Source organism: Brachyhypopomus gauderio, unplaced genomic scaffold (genome assembly GCF_052324685.1).
Source record: "Brachyhypopomus gauderio isolate BG-103 unplaced genomic scaffold, BGAUD_0.2 sc98, whole genome shotgun sequence".
NCBI lineage: Eukaryota > Metazoa > Chordata > Actinopteri > Gymnotiformes > Hypopomidae > Brachyhypopomus > Brachyhypopomus gauderio.
The window spans coordinates 55,314-76,093 of NW_027506919.1; the positions used below are offsets into that span (position 1 = coordinate 55,314).

General features: G+C 44.1%; 2 protein-coding genes and 1 non-coding gene across 3 annotated transcripts in view; 1 reads left to right on the plus strand and 2 right to left on the minus strand.

Annotated features, from left to right (window-relative positions):
• lrch2 (leucine-rich repeats and calponin homology (CH) domain containing 2) overlaps positions 1–11,698 on the minus strand; it is a 27,203-nt gene extending 15,505 nt beyond the window's left edge. Inside the window, 1 exon segment of the mRNA XM_076992828.1 lies at positions 11,440–11,698. Coding sequence (XP_076848943.1) covers positions 11,440–11,680 — 241 coding nt within the window. The 5' untranslated portion in view covers positions 11,681–11,698.
• On the minus strand, positions 7,541–7,613 carry trnam-cau (transfer RNA methionine (anticodon CAU)). The gene has a single exon. It is a non-coding gene; the product is annotated as a tRNA-Met (tRNA).
• Positions 11,699–12,629: 931 nt separating the features above from the next.
• On the plus strand, positions 12,630–18,752 carry LOC143496654 (uncharacterized). Its single transcript, XM_076992840.1, has 9 exons — positions 12,630–12,978; positions 15,031–15,189; positions 15,500–15,594; positions 16,106–16,194; positions 16,401–16,464; positions 16,632–16,684; positions 16,781–16,855; positions 17,511–17,625; positions 18,031–18,752. Exons 1-9 carry the CDS (start codon positions 12,897–12,899, stop codon positions 18,304–18,306), a joined length of 1,008 nt encoding a protein of 335 aa, XP_076848955.1. The 5' UTR covers positions 12,630–12,896; the 3' UTR covers positions 18,307–18,752.
• The last annotated feature ends 2,028 nt before the right edge of the window (positions 18,753–20,780 follow it).

A 20,780-nucleotide genomic window follows, 5' to 3' on the forward strand; every position in this document is an offset into this window, starting at 1 on the left:
TGGTGGTTAGGGAACTGGTCTTGTGACCGGAGGGTCGTGGGTTTGACTCCCAGACCTGAGGCAATGACTGAGAAGGCCCTTAACCCTTGGCTAATGGCTCACTTGTATAAAAATGAAGTTAAAATGTAAATAGCTCTGGATAAGGGCCTCTGCCAAATGCCATAAATGTAAATGTACTAGACTCATCTGTAGTACTGATCCAGAGTACTATACTGATCTGGTGCTCCAGTTTTATATTCACTGCAATCATTCTATAAACTGAAGTATCTATACAAACCATACAAGACCATTTCGATATTTAGCATTGCAGATGCTATTTCAGGTGCAAAATGAGACACAATTAGCATCATGCAAAACCACTCGAGTGTGTGCATTGGCCATCTCTATATATAGGTGAGTAGGTGCAGTGTAGTGGTAATAAGATATATAGCTACACTCAAACTGAAGCACACGAGGTTTCCAGAGAAACAGGATGTTTCATACGGAGCTCCTTCATCAGCTGTGTAAGCACAATGAAGCACTTTGATCCACAGCTGATCCAAACCGTCCTGTTCTCTGGAAACTCAATTTTAAACACTCTTTTTACAATGTACAATTTGAACAGTTTGAATCTATCTATTTTCTCTCTCTCTCTCATATATGAGGGAGACACACGCGTCTGTCTTTGATGATTTATAAGATGCAAGTGCTCCATTCCTTCTCTTTTGTTGTTCTCATTCTCCTCTTTGACGATGACTGAGAGACTCAGCTGTGCAACAGCAGGTTCTCAGTACCCCCCTTCACACACACACACACACACACACACACACACACACGGGATCACAAGGAATCTCTTCAGGGACATCAAACACCTCCCCCTTCCTATTCAGTTATCCACCCCAACATGGTCTGGGTCAGTCTCTCTCTGACACACACACACACACACACACACACACACACACACACACACACATACTCGCACGTCTGACCATAATGGGATCCGTATTTTCTAATGGACTGAAGTGGGGACTCCCTCAAATCACTTACACCCTTGTCTTTATCGAGTTTGTGTATGTAAGAGAGACGGTGTGTGTGCGTGCAATGTGTGTATATGTTTAACCTCAAGGTCACAGAAAAGTACTGGGGATATCAGTAGACGTCCTTAATGTCCCCATCAGAGGTGTAAAACTCGTATTACACACACACACACACACACACACACACACACACACACACACACACACACACACACACACACACACACACACAGTGACATATGCCACATTAATTTTTATCATTCAAATGAGGTGTATGTGCTGTGCAGGACCATGTGGCGCTGATTCTACTGGTCCTGCTTTCACTGCTATCGGGTCTAAGACAAGCCAGCAGATTTCTGCCGCGGAGATTTCTGCAACGTTGTTTTTAAATGCTAAGCAACAAATAGGCATTATATCTCTGAGAAAGATACACATACACACACAAACAAAGCAGATGTACTGCGATAGGTCTTTCTTTTTAAATCCAAACGCTTCATATTAAACACAGATATACGTTTGTAACTACCCTGAGATATTCTGGTTCCAACCTTAATATGTAAGTATTAACCCTTTAATGGTAGGTGTAATGGAGAAACATCCATCTGTTGTTCAGTTACTGCTCCACACCCCCCTCCCCACACACCGCGGCAGTCGCTGGGCGGAGGGTGTGGGTGACATCACGGTGAGGCGGCCCTCGTGGTGTCTGGGTTTAATTGGCCCACGGGACCTTATGTTGCCAAGGCAGCTACTGATTGATCGCTTCAGAGCAAAAGGTGATTAAAGAGAGAAGCTGTTATGGGCCTGATAACACACACACACACACACACACAGGAAAACACAAAACACACGTACACACAGGAAAACACAAAACACACGCAGCCACACACACCCGCAATAAGGAAAACACAACACTCACACCCACAGGAAAACAACACACACACCTCTCTCTCTCTCTCTCTCTCTCACACACACACACACACACACACGAACAGACAAGCGTATTTTGGTATTCTGAATTCTACATAAACTACTGAAAGCCAATGAAATCTAAATACGTTATGATTGTGATTAGTATGGGAATGCCAATAATATGTGTACAGGGGCTGCAAAACACATATAAACAAGCCAACACACACACACACACACACACACACACACACACACACACACACCCTATACAAATCATCAGCTTCTCTCCCTTTTCCACACCCTTCATGTTCATTTCCCCTCACACTTTTAGTGACCGAGGCTGAACACCACCACCACCACCACCCCCACCATCCCCCCTCTCTCTCCACCCATAAGGCTGCTCAGTTCCTCCAAACCAGCGCAGGCATCACCGTAGCAGGCGAGTGTCTGACGGAGTGTCTGACGGAGTGTCTGACGGAGGCGGAGGCAGGAGAAGCACCACCCCAAACATAAACCCCTAAATAGATGCGGAGAAGTGAGCAAACGTCTGAGCTGAGGGAGCGAACAGGAACTGTTCATCCTCAGATCCTCTAATGAATGTGGACCTTAAGAACAACAACAAAGATCTCCATCAAGCCTCGAGTCTATGAAGGAAAGATGGCGGACTGTAGACGCCCAGGTTAAACACTCAGATCACCAGGGCAGGATGAGAAGGATCAGCACATTTCAGTTTATTGTTGACAATTTATTCCACTTATTATGACGGAGGGGCACGTGCACCTTCCTGCTTTAAGACGGCAGCATCGTCCCCACACGAGCTGCTTCTCAACCTCACTGCCTCCCAGCATCAGTCCCTACAAAGACATTCATTCAGGAAACGAAGACCAAGCACATGAGGGGTAGCCAGACAGTCTGTGATGCAGGACCTGGGCCGCATGTGACCTCTTCCTCCCTTTTCCTCTTCCTCTCGCAGCACTGTGCAGCTTCTGGGCTTTATCTTGTCTTACATTTACCCCCCACCCAGAAACCATTAGCCTAGCCTAGCACAGGGGGCAAACCCCCCACTCGGACACAGGCTCCTCAGAGACCGAACAGTCTCCGGGACGTCAAATGCTTGGTCTGCGGACCAAGCAGATCATGGCTGGTCAGGAGAATCCACAGATAGACCAAAGGGAGGCAGGCAAACAAAACCCAACAGATCCTGAACCATAGCAACAGCGAGGAAACAGGAAATAAGGCATGTATGAAACATCGCCCCCCCAAACAAAGTCTCTCTCTGTCTCGGCCTGTCACGGTCTTCACACATGAATTTGTTGGTTCCCTGTATCCCCCCCCCACGCAGCACACACACTGCACATCACCACGGTGTGACATTAGATGCTCATTTGCACACACTAATCGAACATTTGTAAACAGCAAATGCTAAGCGGTCTAGCGTACATTCTTTAGCCATGAGGAAGGAAAAGAGGCAATGAAGTAAAAGGTTATGCGTGAGTGAAGCGTGAAGTGTAGGTTAGGGTGAGAGGGCAGACCCAGCGTGGCCTGGGAGAGATGTACTCTTACACCTGACAAACTCAGTTAAAAACAACCAATTAAACACGCTTCACAAAGCCACACAAAATCACATCAGGCAGTTTCCTCTTCACTAGAGAAGATTACACAAAGGTGTTTCAGCCCCAAGATTATCTAACCTGGGGAATTAGTCAGGGTGGCAAGCTAGCATCACATCACATCAGATCAGATCACATCACATCAGATCACATCACAGATAGATCTGGTGTCACTGGAACTAAAGCTTCAAATCTCAGGACATGCCAGAGCATGCCAAGTGTGTGTGTGTGTGTGTGTGTGTGTGTGTGTGTGTGTGTGTGTGTGTGTGTGTGTGTGTGTGTGTGTGTGTGTGTGTGTGTGTGTGTGTGTGTGAGAGCACGAGTGTCTAGTATAGCATGGAATTCAGAAGCTAGTTCCATATCATAAACATACAAATACTTGTATTACTAGATGTACTGGTACTGCTCCTGGATCCACTTTTAACCCCAAATGTACTGGTAGTGCTTGCTGGATCCACTCCTCACCCTGGATCCACTCCTCACCCTGGATCCTCTCCTAACCCTGCATCCACTCCTCACCCTGCATCCACTCCTCACCCTGCATCCACTCCTCACCCTGGATCCACTCCTAACCCTGGATCCACTCCTAACCCTGGATCCACTCCTAACCCTGGATCCACTCCTCACCCTGCATCCACTCCTAACCCTGGATCCACTCCTCACCCTGGATCCACTCCTAGCCTGACTGAGACTCTCACTTACGCTTCTCTCTGCTCTCACACTCCACCACGCAGAGCTGGAGCTGCTCTGTCTAGCTGGAATCATGAATATAGAGCAGGTCCTCTTCCCTCTTTCTGTTTCACTACTTGTTTTCATCGGGGGGTTAATGGGCTGTTGATGGCAGATAGGACTAGTGCTTAAAGTCAAAACCAAGCTAGAAACCCATTAGTTACTAACAGACACACACACACACAAAATCTCAGAGTCTGCCGGTCACTCAGATCTTGTAACAGTCTCTGTACACTTGTAACAGTCTCTGTCTCTTTATAGTCTAAGCCTGTTTTGCCCTCACAGACTTTCACAGGAAACAGAAAAGGCTTCATTAACAAGCCCAATACAGAATTAACACATTCAGTGTCCACCAACAGACACACACACACACACATTATATAGTTATCAGGGAATTGTCTATCTCACTGGGGGAGGAGCAGTGTGTGTCTATGTGTGTGTGTGTGTGTGTGTGTGTGTGTGTGTGTGTGTGTGTGTGTGTGGGTGTGTGGGTGGGGGGTTGAACACATGGTCTTCAGTTCTGCCAGCTACTTCAGGCTGCATCTATTGTGCTGGAGATAAAGTGAAGATGTTCTTAATCAGACCCATACATCAGACACTAGCATCACACTGTAGCAGACACTGTAACCTACTGCAGTATCACACTGTAGCAGGCACTATAACCTGCTGTACTATCACACATTATCAGACACTACACCTACTTTGCCCACAACAGGGCAAATGAAAAATGACATTTTACAAATCAACTTGTTATATATATTGTTTAAAGATTGAATTTTAATTGTCATTCAGCAGAAAATAATAATTGCTCACTCTAATCTTGTACAGGAGACCTGAGAAAGGTCTGAAGTAATAAATGACAGGGAATCATTTAAACTATCAATTTCTCCTAAATGCTTATATACAACACTGAAGCCAACATTTCTACCCCTAACCCTCATATATTACTCTCTTCTAAAAGCACCTTGTATGATTCTACTGATACTTTCAAAATCTTGAGGTCCTGTAACCAAGACGGCCAAGTCAGGACGGATGCCCATTAAATATTTAAGTCCCGCTGTCCTCTTAAACCACTCATTTAACATTAAAGTGCATTGTGTCTGTACTTTGATGTTGTTATCTTATCATGGCAAGTCATTTTCAATAATAATGTTACATAGGCCTACCATGTATAAGTGCTCTCTCTCTCTCTCTCTCTCTCTCTCTCTCTCTCTCTCTCTCTCTCTCTCTCTCTCTCTCTCCCATTTAAGCATCTCAGAAGCTGGAATAGGTCTCTCTCTCTCTCTCTCTCTCTCTCTCTCTCTCTCTCTCTCTTCTGTTTAAACTATGGCTGTACATTATATCACTATGTCAATAATAATTACTGGTGCGCGAACTCGGTGCCCTTCTCACAAGCTTTTAAAGAGGTTGTCCCGCCCTTTCAGATAGCCCCACCCCTTTCAGGTAGGACCTGGGAGCCACTCCCCTTCTCCCCGTGTCAGCGAATCAGAGCGACCTGGATAAAGTGGCCCCTGGTCATGGTTTCACCAGTGTATTTATACTACAGCATCTCCATTAACATACACTGGAAAATTTGTGCAATGCAACATTTTGTTCACGTTTTGCAGCCCTAGTTTACACTGGACTAACCAGACAGGGCCCGGTTTCAGATGACCACACCACATTGGACTGACAGAGGAAGTCCCAACCTCGTTAACTGCAACAGCAATGACAGACAACTGGAGAGAGTTCTAGAGAAATCTAGAGAATCTATGCTGAAGCTCTTCAATCTCTTCCCAAGAAAATGCTTCTCTAATTCTGCTGTGATCAGTAGCCAGCAGTTGTTATGTTTGACCCAGGTGAATATGTCTTATAGTTCAGAATATGTCTTATAATTCAGGAAGAACTGATGATGCCTCCATATTAGCTTTGGTAGAGCTACTTTGGAAAGTGGTAAATACAAGCTGTTAAACTAATACATTCATACTGAATGCCCTCACTGTGCTGTGTGTGTGTATGTGTGTGTGTGTGTGTGTGTGTGTGTGTGTGTGTGCTTGGTACAGAAGATTCTTCTCAGAGGGCATGTTCCAATACACAAAATCAAAACACTTATTCTCATGAACAGTCTATTCCTCTGTGTGTCCTGATAAAAGACACACACAGAGAGAAACACACACACACACACACACACACACACACACACACACACACACACACACACACACACACACACACACACACACACACACGCCCAGATCCAGCTACTCTGATACATTTAAGGTCCAAATTAAACTTTAGGACCTTATATAATCTTTTGGATACGTACATAAGGGTCAGACATAAGGATTTTGTGTGTCACCCCTTTAACTTGGGTAGTTACAATATATTGAATCTGATCAGTGCATTTATAAAAGTTGCAATGTGTTTCAAGTCAGATTTTTTATATCATGAAACCTCATGATGAAAATCATGAAATCATGAATGATCAAAACAATCCATTATAATAAACTTTTATTATAATCCTGTTTTTTTCACTAATCATTATGTGGTTAAAAGTTAAAACATGATAGCAATAATTTTGTGTTTTTGTTCCAAAGGCACTTTTAGAGAACATTACCTTCATTCAAATATAAATGTAAAATGTTTTTCTGGATGTAGAATGTATTGCCTAGACGCATACTACTCACACATTACTGATTGAAATTAGGCGTTGCCTTGTATTACAGTAACATTTGAAATATGGCCAAATACCACAACATTGCCTAACAAGTTAAAATCTGTTTTCGCCCCCAGAGATTCAGCAACTTCATCATAACCATGACTCCAACATTCGAGATCTTTAGTTAACGCTAGAGTCAGTCACACAATGCACAACGATAAAAGAGAATAGTGTGCAAATATACATGTAAGAGTCAGAGAAAATTAATTCATTTGCAGCTCATTTCAGTTGCAAAATTACATTCCTGTTAATTCCTTGATTTATTGCACTTTGTATATAAAACACCAGGAGGTCCATACAGAAACTCATGATACTAAAATAGGAGCGCTAGGGGGCTTAGCGTGTCTGTGCCAGCAAATTTCAAAGCATTTCTTTTCATTTAGAGAATAAAAACAAAACAAAAAAAATCAACGTTTTTTTTTAACACAGTGCAGTGTGTTGCAAAGGAAACACACCGAGCATAACTGCTGAAATATAAATGACAGATAAATGATCCCTTATGCGACTCTATGACTGTAAATGAGTCATAAACAGGAGTCAAGAGTGCAGCATGTGTGTGAGAACAGGCAGGAAAAAACTGCCCCGTGTGAGGCTCGAACTCACGACCTTCAGATTATGAGACTGACGCGCTGCCTACTGCGCCAACGAGGCTGACGGGCTGCCCACCTGAACGGCGACTAAGTGGTTCCCTCTCGCTCCAAATAGATTTTGTTAAACTAAATATTTTTTTCTATTTTTAAGCGCGCCATTTTGACTACAAAGGCCATGATGCCGAGCAGTAGGGTTCAAAGTTGACACTATACAGATGGGACAAGCATGGCAGGTCAAGCGTAATTACTCAGCCCCCAGAGACCCCTCCCCAGTGTGTGTGTGTGTGTGTGTGTGTGTGTGTGTGTGTGTGTGTGTCTTGGTCCATGAAGGTCAATCAGACCTCACCACAGCTGCGACTAATCTGCCGTGTAGGTGGTAAATCCACAAATCATGGCAAGATACTAGCTTATAAGAGCTTATAATGCAGACACGTGTAAAATATCTGGAGATTTTTCATTCCTCAGACCTATAACTTGTGAAGATTATAAAATCCAATTCTTAAAAAAGAATCTTATTATTAGGTATGCATGTAAATAAACATCAGTGGATGCCGAAAATCTGATTTTCCATGATTATGCATTAATAGTAGATGTTTAGAGTGAATTAAAGAATAAAGGAAACTAAGGTGAGGAGCACGTTGCAGGTGATATATAAATCTCCTGTAGGGGTAATGTGTAGATGTCCCAAGACCCACCAAACTGCCCCACACATGTATAATCCCAGCATAGATACGCTAATAAAATACAGTTAGCTTCTGTTACTAGTCCTTGGTTGTATAGTCAATAATGCATTTTACAATATAAAACGTAGAGGACTTTTTTAGATAGAAGAGTCTTTGCTCTGGGGTGGTCAACCATAGCCCTCACAGTGTTAAACTTTAGAGACAGCATCACATGGGCCACTCTGAATAAATAGACACGGACATTTCCGGAACATGACCACATCCTCCTATGACTACTTCCTCTAATTCGGCGAGTGATGTCAGAGGTTTTTACTGGAGAAAGATTTATAAGAGCACTGCGGTTAAAAAGTCACAATCAGGATCTTCAAAACAAACTCAGCATGTAATTACAGCTCTGTGGTGTAATGAAAATATTACTTTCTTCCATTATTTTCTGAAATATCTAGATGATGATATGGATGGGTGGAAGCGTATGTAAAAGGCTCGGAGACTCAGTGACATTCGAACATTCATTTGCAAATGTAAGAACTTGTAAAATCAATGACTGGTATAGTGTTGGTGTAAAACTGTCATAAAGCATTATCAACATACTGACCACCACACAAGAGACACACAGTCTAGCAGGAACACATGCTGCTGGATAGTTCTGGGAATGTTGTGCTAGTCAACAAGCAAGGCTGTCTGGAATACAAGACTGTACTTTACACATGAAACCAGACCTTCTGGAATACAAGACTGTACTTTACACATGAAGCCAGACTGTCTGGAATACAAGACTGTACTTTACACATGAAGCCAGACTATCTGGAATACATAGCTGCACTTTACACATGAAGCCAGACTGTCTGGAATACATAGCTGTACTTTACACATGAAGCCAGACTGTCTGAAATACATAGCTGCACTTTACACAGGAAGACAGGCTGTCTGGAATACAATGCTGTACTTTACACAGGAAGACAGGCTGTCAGGAATACAATGCTGTAATTTACACAGGAAGCCAGACTGTCTAAGGACAGGAGTCAGCCTAGACAGTCAGCCTCACTTACTCCGTTCACATCCGCCACACTAGAGGATCTCCAACAAGGGCACTATTAACCTCAAACACTGAGTCCTTCAGCAGAGATGGAGACACGGACTTTGGTTACAGTGTTTAGTGACACGTGGTGGTCAGATCCGGAAGGGGTTATTCACTAATCTGTGTGAAATGTTGGCCAAATAAGGCAACCCAAACCCACCTGGCCACCCGTGACCAGCAACAGCAATGGAGTACACTGCCTGGGTCCCCGACACACACACACACACACACACACACACACACACACACACACACACACACACACACACACACACAGACTGTTTAATTACACAGGCCATGGAACACTTTGATGTACCAACAACAAGTATATGTAAAAAATAAATAAAAGTTTCTTAATGCTTGGACAGTTATATTGTATGCCATCTTCAACAATCCTTAAGTGTTCAGATGTACAATGCTTTCAATGTTTGTACTTTTATTCTTTTGGTATACACATACACACACACACACACACACACACACTTGCATGCATGCATATGCACACACACTGCAAAGGGTTAGACAGGGGAAAAGTGTTAATATGAGTATCCCTTACAAAATACTGGCAGTGTTTACACACATGGGTGACCCAAAGCACACATCTGTGGGTGGTTATATTCATCATTCTACCTGCATCAGATCTTATCCAGTCAGTATTGCTTTCTACTCTTCATTTTAGAGTACATATGTAAATCAATCCAAATATGCAAATGTTCTTCTAATCCCCTACCATGACTGGAGATAACACACTCACACACACACACACACACACACATACACAGACGCACGCGCAAACGTAAACAACACTTTTCCTTTATCACACCCGCGGCTACTGTAAGAACCAGTTGGATGAACCGTCTACTACTTTCATTATCCACAACATCACACGTAATGTAAAAGACCACGTGCAGGGCTCCGGGCACAGCTGTCGTCGGTCTGGCTGACCAAAGCTACTTCTCCAAAAGACAAAGATAGTTTAGAATACAGTACACACATACACACGCGCACGCGCGCGCGTCCGCACACACACACACACACACACACACACACACTCACACATACACACACACACACGTCCACGCTCGTTAGTTCAGAAGATCCGATTATTTACTGTAAAAGCTTCTATATGCACTTTTGATTAAATCTGTAGTGTTTTATGAGGAGGAGTGCCCCCGTGGACAAGCAGGGACAGAATTACACGTTTCACGACTGAATGGCCGCGAGCTGCACCGTTAAGTGTACGTTGACTATAACCCGCAAAGACAAAGAACACGTTCAAGAACACTGATCCACCAAGTTACAGCACTTTCACCAACACACATGCGAATAAGACTTTCATTACTGTTAGTTTTACCTATTATTTAACCTCGAATTTCTCCATTTGTCACTGGGCAGAAGGTTAAGCGGCAGTCGAGCGGACTTATAATAAAGCGTTTTGAATGCTGAAACCGTGTGTTTGGAGTGCTGCACCACACCACAGAACCCAAACCCAAACCCCGTATTTTAAGCTCCGCTGGACGCTATGGAGACGGCGGCACCTTTTGTCTTACTCTGCCGAAGACAGACCAGCGTTTGGGTGTTCCCACCATCTACCGTAGAACAGCATTAAAACATGGACTAACGTGAAGGGGACGTGTAATCCGCCCTAAACACGCCGCACTGGGCGGGTTGGATCACTACAGCTGTGGATCTGTGCACAATGATAACACCGGAGTCGTGCGCGCCACTCTTTCATTCATGAATGGGCTCCGTTGACCACCAGAGGCAGGGATGAGGGGCAAAACGCCCAGAACTGCCCCCACAGCAGCGCGAGCGCCGCGCGCGTCACGGGGCCGCGGGCTGCAACGTTCTAAAGGCTCGCGCGCGACACAGGTGTGCCACGTTCTCCAGGTAAAACACCGACACGCGTGCTGCTCGGATGTGGAGTAAAGACAAACACCCATCACCCTCCTCCACCACAGCGCTATTGTGGCAGACGTGCGGGTCGCGGGTGAGACGGGGACAGCGTGCACGGGTCCACGTCAGCGCGCGAGATTATGTATTTATCATTTATTTCTCAATCACAATGAAAGCAGATTTGCGGGAGAAGCGCGATACGGAGGCGATCCGTTACACACGAGACCCACCTGCCTGTGTCGTATCGGTGAGGTCGTAGTTCAGCCCCGGGTAGTCTCGCAGTTTTCTCCCACTAACGTTCAAGATTCCGGAGCAGGCGGCGTCTTCAAGCGCGCGGTCCAGACTCCGGGCGGTGTGCAGCGGCTGCTGATGCTGCATCACGCCCGGGTTCCAGTGAGGCACGTTGGGGTAGTGCTGGCCCTGAAGAGCCGTCACGGCTCCCACTCCTCCTTGACTCGCCGCCATTTTCATAAGTGAATATATTCTTACAATAATAACAAGGGTTTTCCGCTCCGCCCATGCGCAGAGGACGCACACTCAGACCGAGGGGATGGACCACAGGGATGGGGCGGAGGCAATGCTACAAAGAGAAGGTACTGTGACTAAACCGAGCGCTGCTACACCAGAAGGATGTATTGAACAGTGTTATGCATTAAATACCATGCATTGGCCGTGTCTCCAATACACCCCCTTCACTAATATTATCCGGTAGACCTGTTCTTTCCGTGCCTTTAAAATTTAGTCTGTCCTAAAATATTTGGCCTATTTGTAAATTATATTTACTGATATTTGTAGATGTGAATGAACAACGTGCTTTTCATGCGATCATTGGGTTGTGCATGTGCGAGTGTTGCGACAGACCCCCAATTGCAAACAAAAGGACTCAAATGCACCACCTGGTGGCGAAAGCTATTATTACCACTCTGGAATTGTCAATGGAGTTAACCATATTAATCATTTAAAAGCAGCAACGACTGGCACGAGTTGGAAGGCATTTTCACGTTTCTCATCAACATACATCATTTGAACACATAAATTTTTTTCTTTTATCAAAGTAAGTCTTCATATTTTAACACCCAATGCTGTCCGAGTGGTGACATGTTCATTTTGTAGCCCCTTAACTAGACTAAACCTGAGAACTCCAACAGATTAACAGATTCCAGGAATGACAACGCCGATTGAAAGACCAAGCATGCATATATATATATATATATATATATATATATATATATATATATATATATATATATATATATATATATATATCCGTAACCATAAACAAAACACGTAATTTAGTTGTTAATTATATCTGTTAATTCATTTATTTATGGAGTAGCAATACGCCTATCATTTCTTGAATTGTTTTGTTGTTACAACACTTTCTATTTAAGGCGCCGTCACGCAGGGCGGCTCGTAACACTTGTGGGCCGGGCTCCGTCTCCCTGCTGGTGCCACACGGCGCCCTGGTCACCATTTGTTGGACACCCACTAACCACGAGGAGCCGCTGACCTGGAACCGCTTTTCGCCCCGAGCACAGTCCGTGTTAGCGGCGTCTGGTCAACCTCGGCGTGGTTTGTGTGGTGGGACGTATCGCAGACGTCCCGTAAATAACGAGAGAGGACGTCGGGGAGATCGGGCTGGTCCGTCAGTAAAGTTGCAGAAGGGGACTTGGAGTGGCGGAGAAGAATGGGGGACGGCGAAGTGAAAACGGAGATTTCCGAACCGATGGAGTCTCAGAGCAGCGCAGACAAAATCGACATGTCACTGGGTCGGTATCGAGTGTAACGCCGTGTTGAGGGATAAATCGCGTGGATTTCTGAGTCGTTTACCCTTCCGCATTGTATGCGTGTGTGAAAGTTTAGTTGTGTAAACTACGCGGAAAAAGTCAGCTGTCAGACGGATTCAGCTGTCTAAACCAGACCGTGTGTGTACCAAACACACGTATGAGGAGTCTGCGGCTGTTTGAAGTGTTGGGTTTTGCTCTGAGCGATTCTTGTGTTGGACAGCTGTAGGTTCTCGCTGATTCAGGAACCGCTTGTAAACGGAAGCAGCAGTGGGATAGACGTTTTCCTGTTTTACACGCCGTGCGGCGAACACCTGTCCGTGTCCGATCAGTCAGCCCGGACAGACAGCCGTTTACGATGTTTATGTTCTGACAAATATGACTCAGATTCAGGGTTTCGCTTTCCTCTGGCTGCTTGTCTATCGTGTTTGAGCTAAAGAACTAAACTCCTCTTGAGGTTTACAGCGTGCTGTCCACACCTCCGGGCCAGCTAGTTACAGTTCTCAGTAGGCTTCCTCAAACTGGTATTACACAAACCCAAATCCTGCCTGTTTGAAATTGGGTTTGGACAATACCAAACCCAGAGGGCAAAACTTAACGAGCCAGCTTTAAACAAAGGACTCATGGGTAAATTAGTGTACACAAGTATTTAGCTAATATAAACTGGATCCGTCACTTAGATCTTCAGAAGCTCTTCTCTTTCACAGCTGATGAAGGACCTCGTTCTGGAAAATCCTGTTTCTCTGGAAACCTATGTTCTTCAGTTTTAAACCTCCCTCTGTGTCTCTCTCAGACTTAGGTTGTAAAACAGTTAACATGTAGTCTCATACAACAACGTCCATGTTTTAATAAATCATGCTCAATAAATCAATAGAATTCCAAAAGTCTATACAACAATGTTTCAAAAATAGTTTTGTAAATAGAAATTAAAATGTTAATTCAAACATTAATTTGCTGGGTTAGTGTGGTCTGTTGCACGTTACCAAAGCTATTGGTGCTACTGTTACACGTATGCTTAGCTTGCATGTGATACCGTAGGCTGGATGAGAACTAAACTCAGACTCGTACAGTAATTACACACAGACTTAGTTTTGTCAAATGAGCTCTCTGGTAAAGTTTTGAAATGGAACATGCCATTCAAGAGTCCCTTAAGTGTTGTATACATAAATGGATGGAGATCTGGACGGAGATCTTGGAAGTTGTTCCTGGGATCTACTGGATCCATTCTCCCAGTTTGGGGGTCACAGCCCATAGTTCTCCAGTTACTATAGGAACCACTGTTCACATCCCTTCACCTCCCACATCTTTCCTAGCTCTCCTCTCAGTTCTTCTTGTTGTTAGTGTTTTTCGTGTTCATTGGTCCTGATGTTGTTATCGTTTTGTATTGCTACATCTGTCACTTCGGCCCTCTTCTGCTGTTGTCCGGTTGGTTATCCGTTACCATTTTGTCAGTCCATATCTGGAAGTCCCACAGGATCTTAGCTCTGTCATTTTCCATATACATTTATTACCAATTCATTTGTACCAATACATTTATTACATGTCATCTCCAATTCCTACGCATGAATAACTGCTGGATGTGTTTACTGTAATACAAGAGAAATATTTGCTGTGGAGAAACCAAGATAATTCTTACTAGTCAGTGTGTTGAACACGTTCAGACCATCAGACTTTCCAGTCAATGAAATTATACACACACACACACACACACACACACACACACACACACACACACACACACACACACACACACACACACACACACACACACACACACACAAATGAAAACGGTTCATGGTTTTATTGCTGCCCTGAGTTTGTCCAGAGCAAAAGAATGAAAACAGTGATAACACCCCTTCTCCTCCCAGATTTATCAGGAAACTCAAGGACCTTTGTCCTCTGCAACACCTGCAGGTGTCCAGAAGTAGAATGAAGATTTAGTCTGCTGCTGGAGTTCCCCTGAGGATCCCTGGTGTGTCCGAGGGGTGGAGGTGCGGAGGAGAGCAGGCTCACCCTTTCTTTATCTCTCCTCTCCAGACGAGATCATCAGGCTGAACAAACGGGAGCAGAAGGCCAGCAGAGCCGCGAGTCGGGCGAGAAGCAGGCGACTCGCCAACAGGAGTAACGTCCTGCAGAAGCTCAGCCAGGTCCCGCAGGCACGACGGGGCCTCAGACGCGGGACACTGCAGTACCAGGGTAAGAGCCCTCGCAGTTAACACTGTACCAGCAATCAACATCCTGTATGTCCACCTCCTGGCCTGCACAAACATACATGTCCATGTTTCTATTTCCCTGTCCATCCTCACAACTGTCCACCCCTTCCATACACATGCACACGCCTATACTCCCTGTAAATCTGGGTCTATATATAGACATATGTCCCCCGCACGTCAGGGTCTACATACACACATGTGCCACCTGTATATCTGGGTGAAGATACAACCGTCCTCCTCTCTAGCCTGTTGATGTCCCCGCTGGGTCAATAACTGGCTGCTTTGCATGGCAGGACCCAGCAGGTCACGTGGTCTGAGCAGAGGCAGAGGTCCCGGGAGGCGGGGTACACTGAGGGGGCGTGGTCCAAGAGCTCCTGAAGATGCACAGGTCTGTGTCAGCCATGACATCACACAGCAAGAAATTCTGCCTATAAAGTTAATTGGACTTTACATGATAAAATAACTGAAAATATAAACGAATATATAAAAGAATATAAACATATGAAATAAAAAGCACTAAATGATTGTAATATTCCTTAAACTGAAAAACAGTGTTTAGCAGTTTAAGTATTACTTTTAAAATGTTGCTATATTGATTACAACGAAGGCATATTAGCATTAAAATTTCAAATACAGAAATTCGAAAGTGAAGCACTAATGGAATTCCAATGTAATTTCAAATACAGAAATTGGAATGTGAAGCGCTAATGGAATTCTAATGTAATTTCAATTCATTCTAAATCAAAACTCTAATGGAATTCTAATGTCAGTTTGAGTAGAGAGGCCATGCTGTGAAGCCAGGTGGGCAGGAGTAAGGGATGGAGGTGGTGTAAACATGGTGGGTGGAGGTGGATGGAGATGGTGTTTATTCGGTGGGATTATTTGTGGCCCTCCTTTAGTCAACACAGTCGCCGGGGCAACCTGCAGTCTCAGCTAGAGGTGGGTTCCGTGGCCGAGGAAGAGGACGAGGAAGAGGAGGTTTAAGCAGGTAGACGTTTGTCCCTCCTTTGCTGTCTGCAACGTGTGGATGTTCTGACACAGAAACATCTAGAAGGTTCAACAGTGTGTGCTCTCTTGTTGTCGCTCTCTGCATACATCATAAAATAATGATGTGCTGAATTTGGCGGAATGATGTTAAAGATAAAACACTGTTACACTGAACTAATGATGACATGTTTGCTTGTGTGCACGTAGGGGAGCGTTATCAGTACGAGGTCAGAGGGGGAGAGGAGGCGGGCCCTTTCTATTAGACAGAGGGGTAAGTCACTTCCTGCTTAAAACGCTCATTTTGATTGCAGCAATGTGTACGTATACTCGCACATACATACATACATACATACATTTACATACACTTATATACAAAGAAACACATCCATATTTTATATTCATATATTCACACAAACACATTTTCCTTTTTGTTTGAAGTTTGCAGCTTTAAGAGGGGGTGGAAAACTGGAACAGTATCAGAAAATAAGAAGGTAGGAAAATTTGGGCAAGAAAAATCTGTCATCAAAAGAAGAGGGATGTAGGCCACACCCCATGCATATCCGCCATGTTTTTCTCTCTCTGCAAAGTCAAAGATCTGCACCATCTTCTGGAACCACACTGAGAGTGTCTCTGACAAACCAAGACATGGACTCTGCACCTCAGTGAGTTTTACAGGATTTATGTTTTTTTATGTTTTTGTTTACTATTTTTGCTGTTATTATTATCTTTTTTTTTTTCAAAAATAAAACTAGGACTAAATAAAAATAAGACTTTCAAGTTGGGCGGCACGGTGGTGTGGTGGTTACCACTGTCGCCTCACAGCAAGGCGGTCTGGGTTCAATTCTCGGTCTGGGCTGCTCTGTGTGGAGTTTGCATGTTCTCCCTGTGCCTGCGTGGGTTTCTTCTGGGTACTCTGGTTTCCTCCCACAGTCCAAAGACATGTGTGATAGGTTGATTGATCATGCTAAATTGCCTGTAGGTGTGAGTCTGTGCGTGCGTGTTGGCCATGCGGTGGACTGGCGGTGTGCCCTGCCTTTGCCTGGAGATGTTGGGATTGGCTCCAGCCCCCCCTGTGACCCTGGCTAGCGGGATTAAGCGGTTCAGATGATGGATGGACTTTCAAGTTAAAACTTCATACAATGCTAAAAATCTCCCAAAACATTATTTGCATTATTTCCAAGCAATAGTTTAAACAACTTACTTGGTTTGTATGTCTGTCTATGCTGTGAGTCAAGACAACTGTCTCTCTCACTTTCCTTCCCTCCACCTGTCTCACTCACTCACACTCTGTGTCTTTCTCTCCTTGCTCCGTGTCAGGGGCAGGCCTGAACGTGGCGGTGCCATGCTGAGGGGCAGGTCATCTGAAGTTGTGGGCAGCCCTACACCCAAAGGCATCCCTCTCCGCTTCAATTACCGAGCCACCACCAACCATGTGAGTGTACACCCTCACCAGCTCCACCACTGACCCAGATGAACTAGATGAGCCAGTACAGCCCCCTCTAACCACACGGCCGTATACAAATGGAGGGAGGTGTAGTGGTGGAGGTGGTGGTGTAGTGCAGCAGCACATTTACAACAGGGCGTGTGTGTTTGTGGGAGACACAAACAGCCCTGAAGGCTTGTGTGGTTTTGTGCAGGACTTGAAACCACGTAGGCAGAATGGGCTGCTGTGAGCTGCAGAGGACAGAGAGAGAACGAGCCACATGTATCTAGAGCCTGTGAGGCTTGACAGTGTTTAACGTTTACCCTGATCTAGCACATCATTAGTGGCTGAGATTAAGAAGTTATTTACGTGCTGTGCGTGCTGGTTCAAATTATCCTTTTTCATGTTTTTCAGACTGGAGTGTCACTGAACGATCGATTTACTAGCCTGAGGATCAGAGGGCGGGGCCTGAGAGCAGAGAGAGGTCGTGGAAGAGGTCGTGGAAGAGGAGAAATTAGGGGAGGGTTAAGGGGAGGGTTAAGGGGCGGGGCAAGGGGCGGGGCAAGAGGATTGCCAATGACGAGAGGAGGACGAGGTAGAGGAAGAGGTAGTGGTAGAGGAAGAGGCAGAGGAGGGAGGACTGCAGCAGTGGGAGCAGGAAGAGCAGGTCGAATGGTCATACTTCAGTGATGCTCACTAAATTGAAGTTGGAATTTTACAGTTATCAACAGGTTATAAAGATGACGGCCTAAAAGAAACTCCACCATGACTTTTACATCAACTTATGACCCTTCTACAAATGTTTTAAAAGATCCCTTTTATCTTGAGTGTTGTTGTAAAACAGTGCTTAATTATTATGAATCCTATGCTTTGAAATTCAGATTTTAAAATTTATTTATGCCTAGAATTGAATCTTTTTGGAATTGCATGTTTCCATAACACCTAAGGAAGTGCCTTAATATATTTTGTAAATATGTTATTTGTTTAGAACCTGTGGATTTGGATATCACCAGTGATACAGGTGCAGTGTTGTAGGAATGTAAATATAAAAAAATATGTGACTTACATTCAACAACCTTCAGAAAGTCAAAATAAAACCAAACCTTTTGAAATAAAGTTTTTGAAATAGCTTTAAAGCTTTGTGTGGCAATGTTTATTACTAAAAGTAAGAATAACATTTGGGCAACATGGTTAGGAAACTTACCTCTTAGCACCAGAGGCTCAGGCACTTGGAGTCAATTCGTTAGCTGAGAGTTTCCACTATGTCTCTGTGACTGTCTCTAGTTTCCTCCTACAATCCAAAAGCATGAACGCTACTTTGTTAAGTAATTTGGCTAGGCCTTTTAATGGCTCTGATGGAGATTAATAGGGGCTTTTGAGTTATGCCAGAGAGGTGGTGGCACTTAAAAGGACAAGCCTTTAAGTCAGGAAATGTATATCTACATCATGGGTTAAAGTTCTCCGTCACTACGACGGATTTCCGTCATTTGATTTTTTTGGGGAAAAAATCCGTCAAATCATAATAAACAACACACGCGCGTGCTATCTGTTTTGTGGCCGAAATATGATTCTCACTGGCGCTCATCAGCGCTGGATGGATGACGGCGGTGTCATTTAATTGACTTGCGGTTCATTCCGCCTTCAGATTTGCGGATGTTACGTAGAAAAGTTTTTACCCCCCTCCTGCCTGGCGTGATCGTATAGCGCGCGACTCTGTACACCTGCGCGAACGGCGGAGGCTACTTGCTGCGTCACATTCTTTTTGCAGTGTAGTCCGAAGCAATATGTGGTAGTATAAAGAAACACCCCTCAAAACAGGGGAACGAACATTTACCTGACCAATTGTAATGTTGCATTAGTGCTGGAATTTAGGCTAAAGTACTTTAAAATGCTTGAAAATGTAACTACTTCGTTTCACAACAAATATCTGTCTGACTGAACAGTTATTACGTTAACAAATACGAGCCTCTTGTAATTCCAGGACGAAACATGAGAGAACGTGAAGACGTTAAGATTGGGCGTTTTGAAAATAAACCACCATTAAATAATGTGATAAAAAGCCAATTATTTCGAGTCATTTCGAGTATATGTATAAATATTTAACTTAAATTTAACGTTGAGAACGCGTTGAAATGGACCTTGAAAGTGACGTACAAGTGCTTTAATTCCACCTTATAAAGGTGTATGAACCCGGCAAACATGACTTGGTTCACTGCGCTGAAGCGCTGTGCGCGCGAAGTTACAAAACTGCGAGGCTCTCGCGCACGGGTGGAGCCACCGCGATTACGTCATTTTCGGCGTGCGGACCCTCGCGCTGCTCACGCCACTCGTGCTGCGTCAAGTATAAAGGCTTAAACCAGGCTTAACATGGATGGTGTTGTTCTGTTTGTATTTAAAAGCTCTATCCAGTGGTGTTAATTTTTTGTAACATACCTACTTAAAGCATGTAATCTTACGGCTTATGTTTTTGCGATGGTGAATCTGATAAAAACAAGAGAGCTTCATACCTCTCACCAGGATTCACTAAATTTGACTTGATCTTTAAATAATTTTCTGGAAGAGGACCCCCAGATAACTCCATTATATAAACATTTATGTACATTTATTGCTCAGGTGTTCATTCTCTCTTCTCTCCTTACACAGGCTGTTTAGATAAATATACTTTATAAATGTGTTTATTGTGTAGAATTAGGCAAAAGAGGCCGTGTCCCAACTACACTACATTTTCAGTAATTGCTGGCATTGTCTTTTGCCAGGAAAAATTTTTCAGTCAAATGAAAATTTCTTGCTTTAACCCATGATCTACATTTAGATAAAACACAATGACTCTGCAAATTCAAAAGGAAAGACGCGACTCTGGTGGGATGCGAACTGTGTCTGTTACTGGCACACACTTCTAAAATGTTTCCACTATGACCAGCTAAGCCACAACAACCTTCTGAGAGTATTCCTGAAAATACACTGTATCGTCCCTCTCTTTGCAAACGTATTGAGCAAGAGTAATGGCAGTTACCTGTGTAAAAGTTAAAGATTAGAAGGCTGGGATATCTGCTTTGTATTTGTTTCACCAATTCCGCTGGAATAGACTAAGCCACAGCACCGCTACACAGTTTTGTTGTGGACTGGTGTCATTAGTGAGGAGCGATGAATTTTGTTGTTTTCAA

What these genes read in the sequence shown, in the direction of transcription:
- LOC143496654 (XM_076992840.1), top strand. Translation starts at nt 12,897, where the DNA reads ATGGGGGACGGCGAAGTGAAAACGGAGATTTCCGAACCGATGGAGTCT. An exon ending in GGAAGAGGAGGTTTAAGCAG is followed by an intron (nt 16,195 to 16,400) that starts GTAGACGTTTGT and finishes GTGTGCACGTAG; the next exon opens with GGGAGCGTTATCAGTACGAG. An exon ending in GACATGGACTCTGCACCTCA is followed by an intron (nt 16,856 to 17,510) that starts GTGAGTTTTACA and finishes GCTCCGTGTCAG; the next exon opens with GGGCAGGCCTGAACGTGGCG.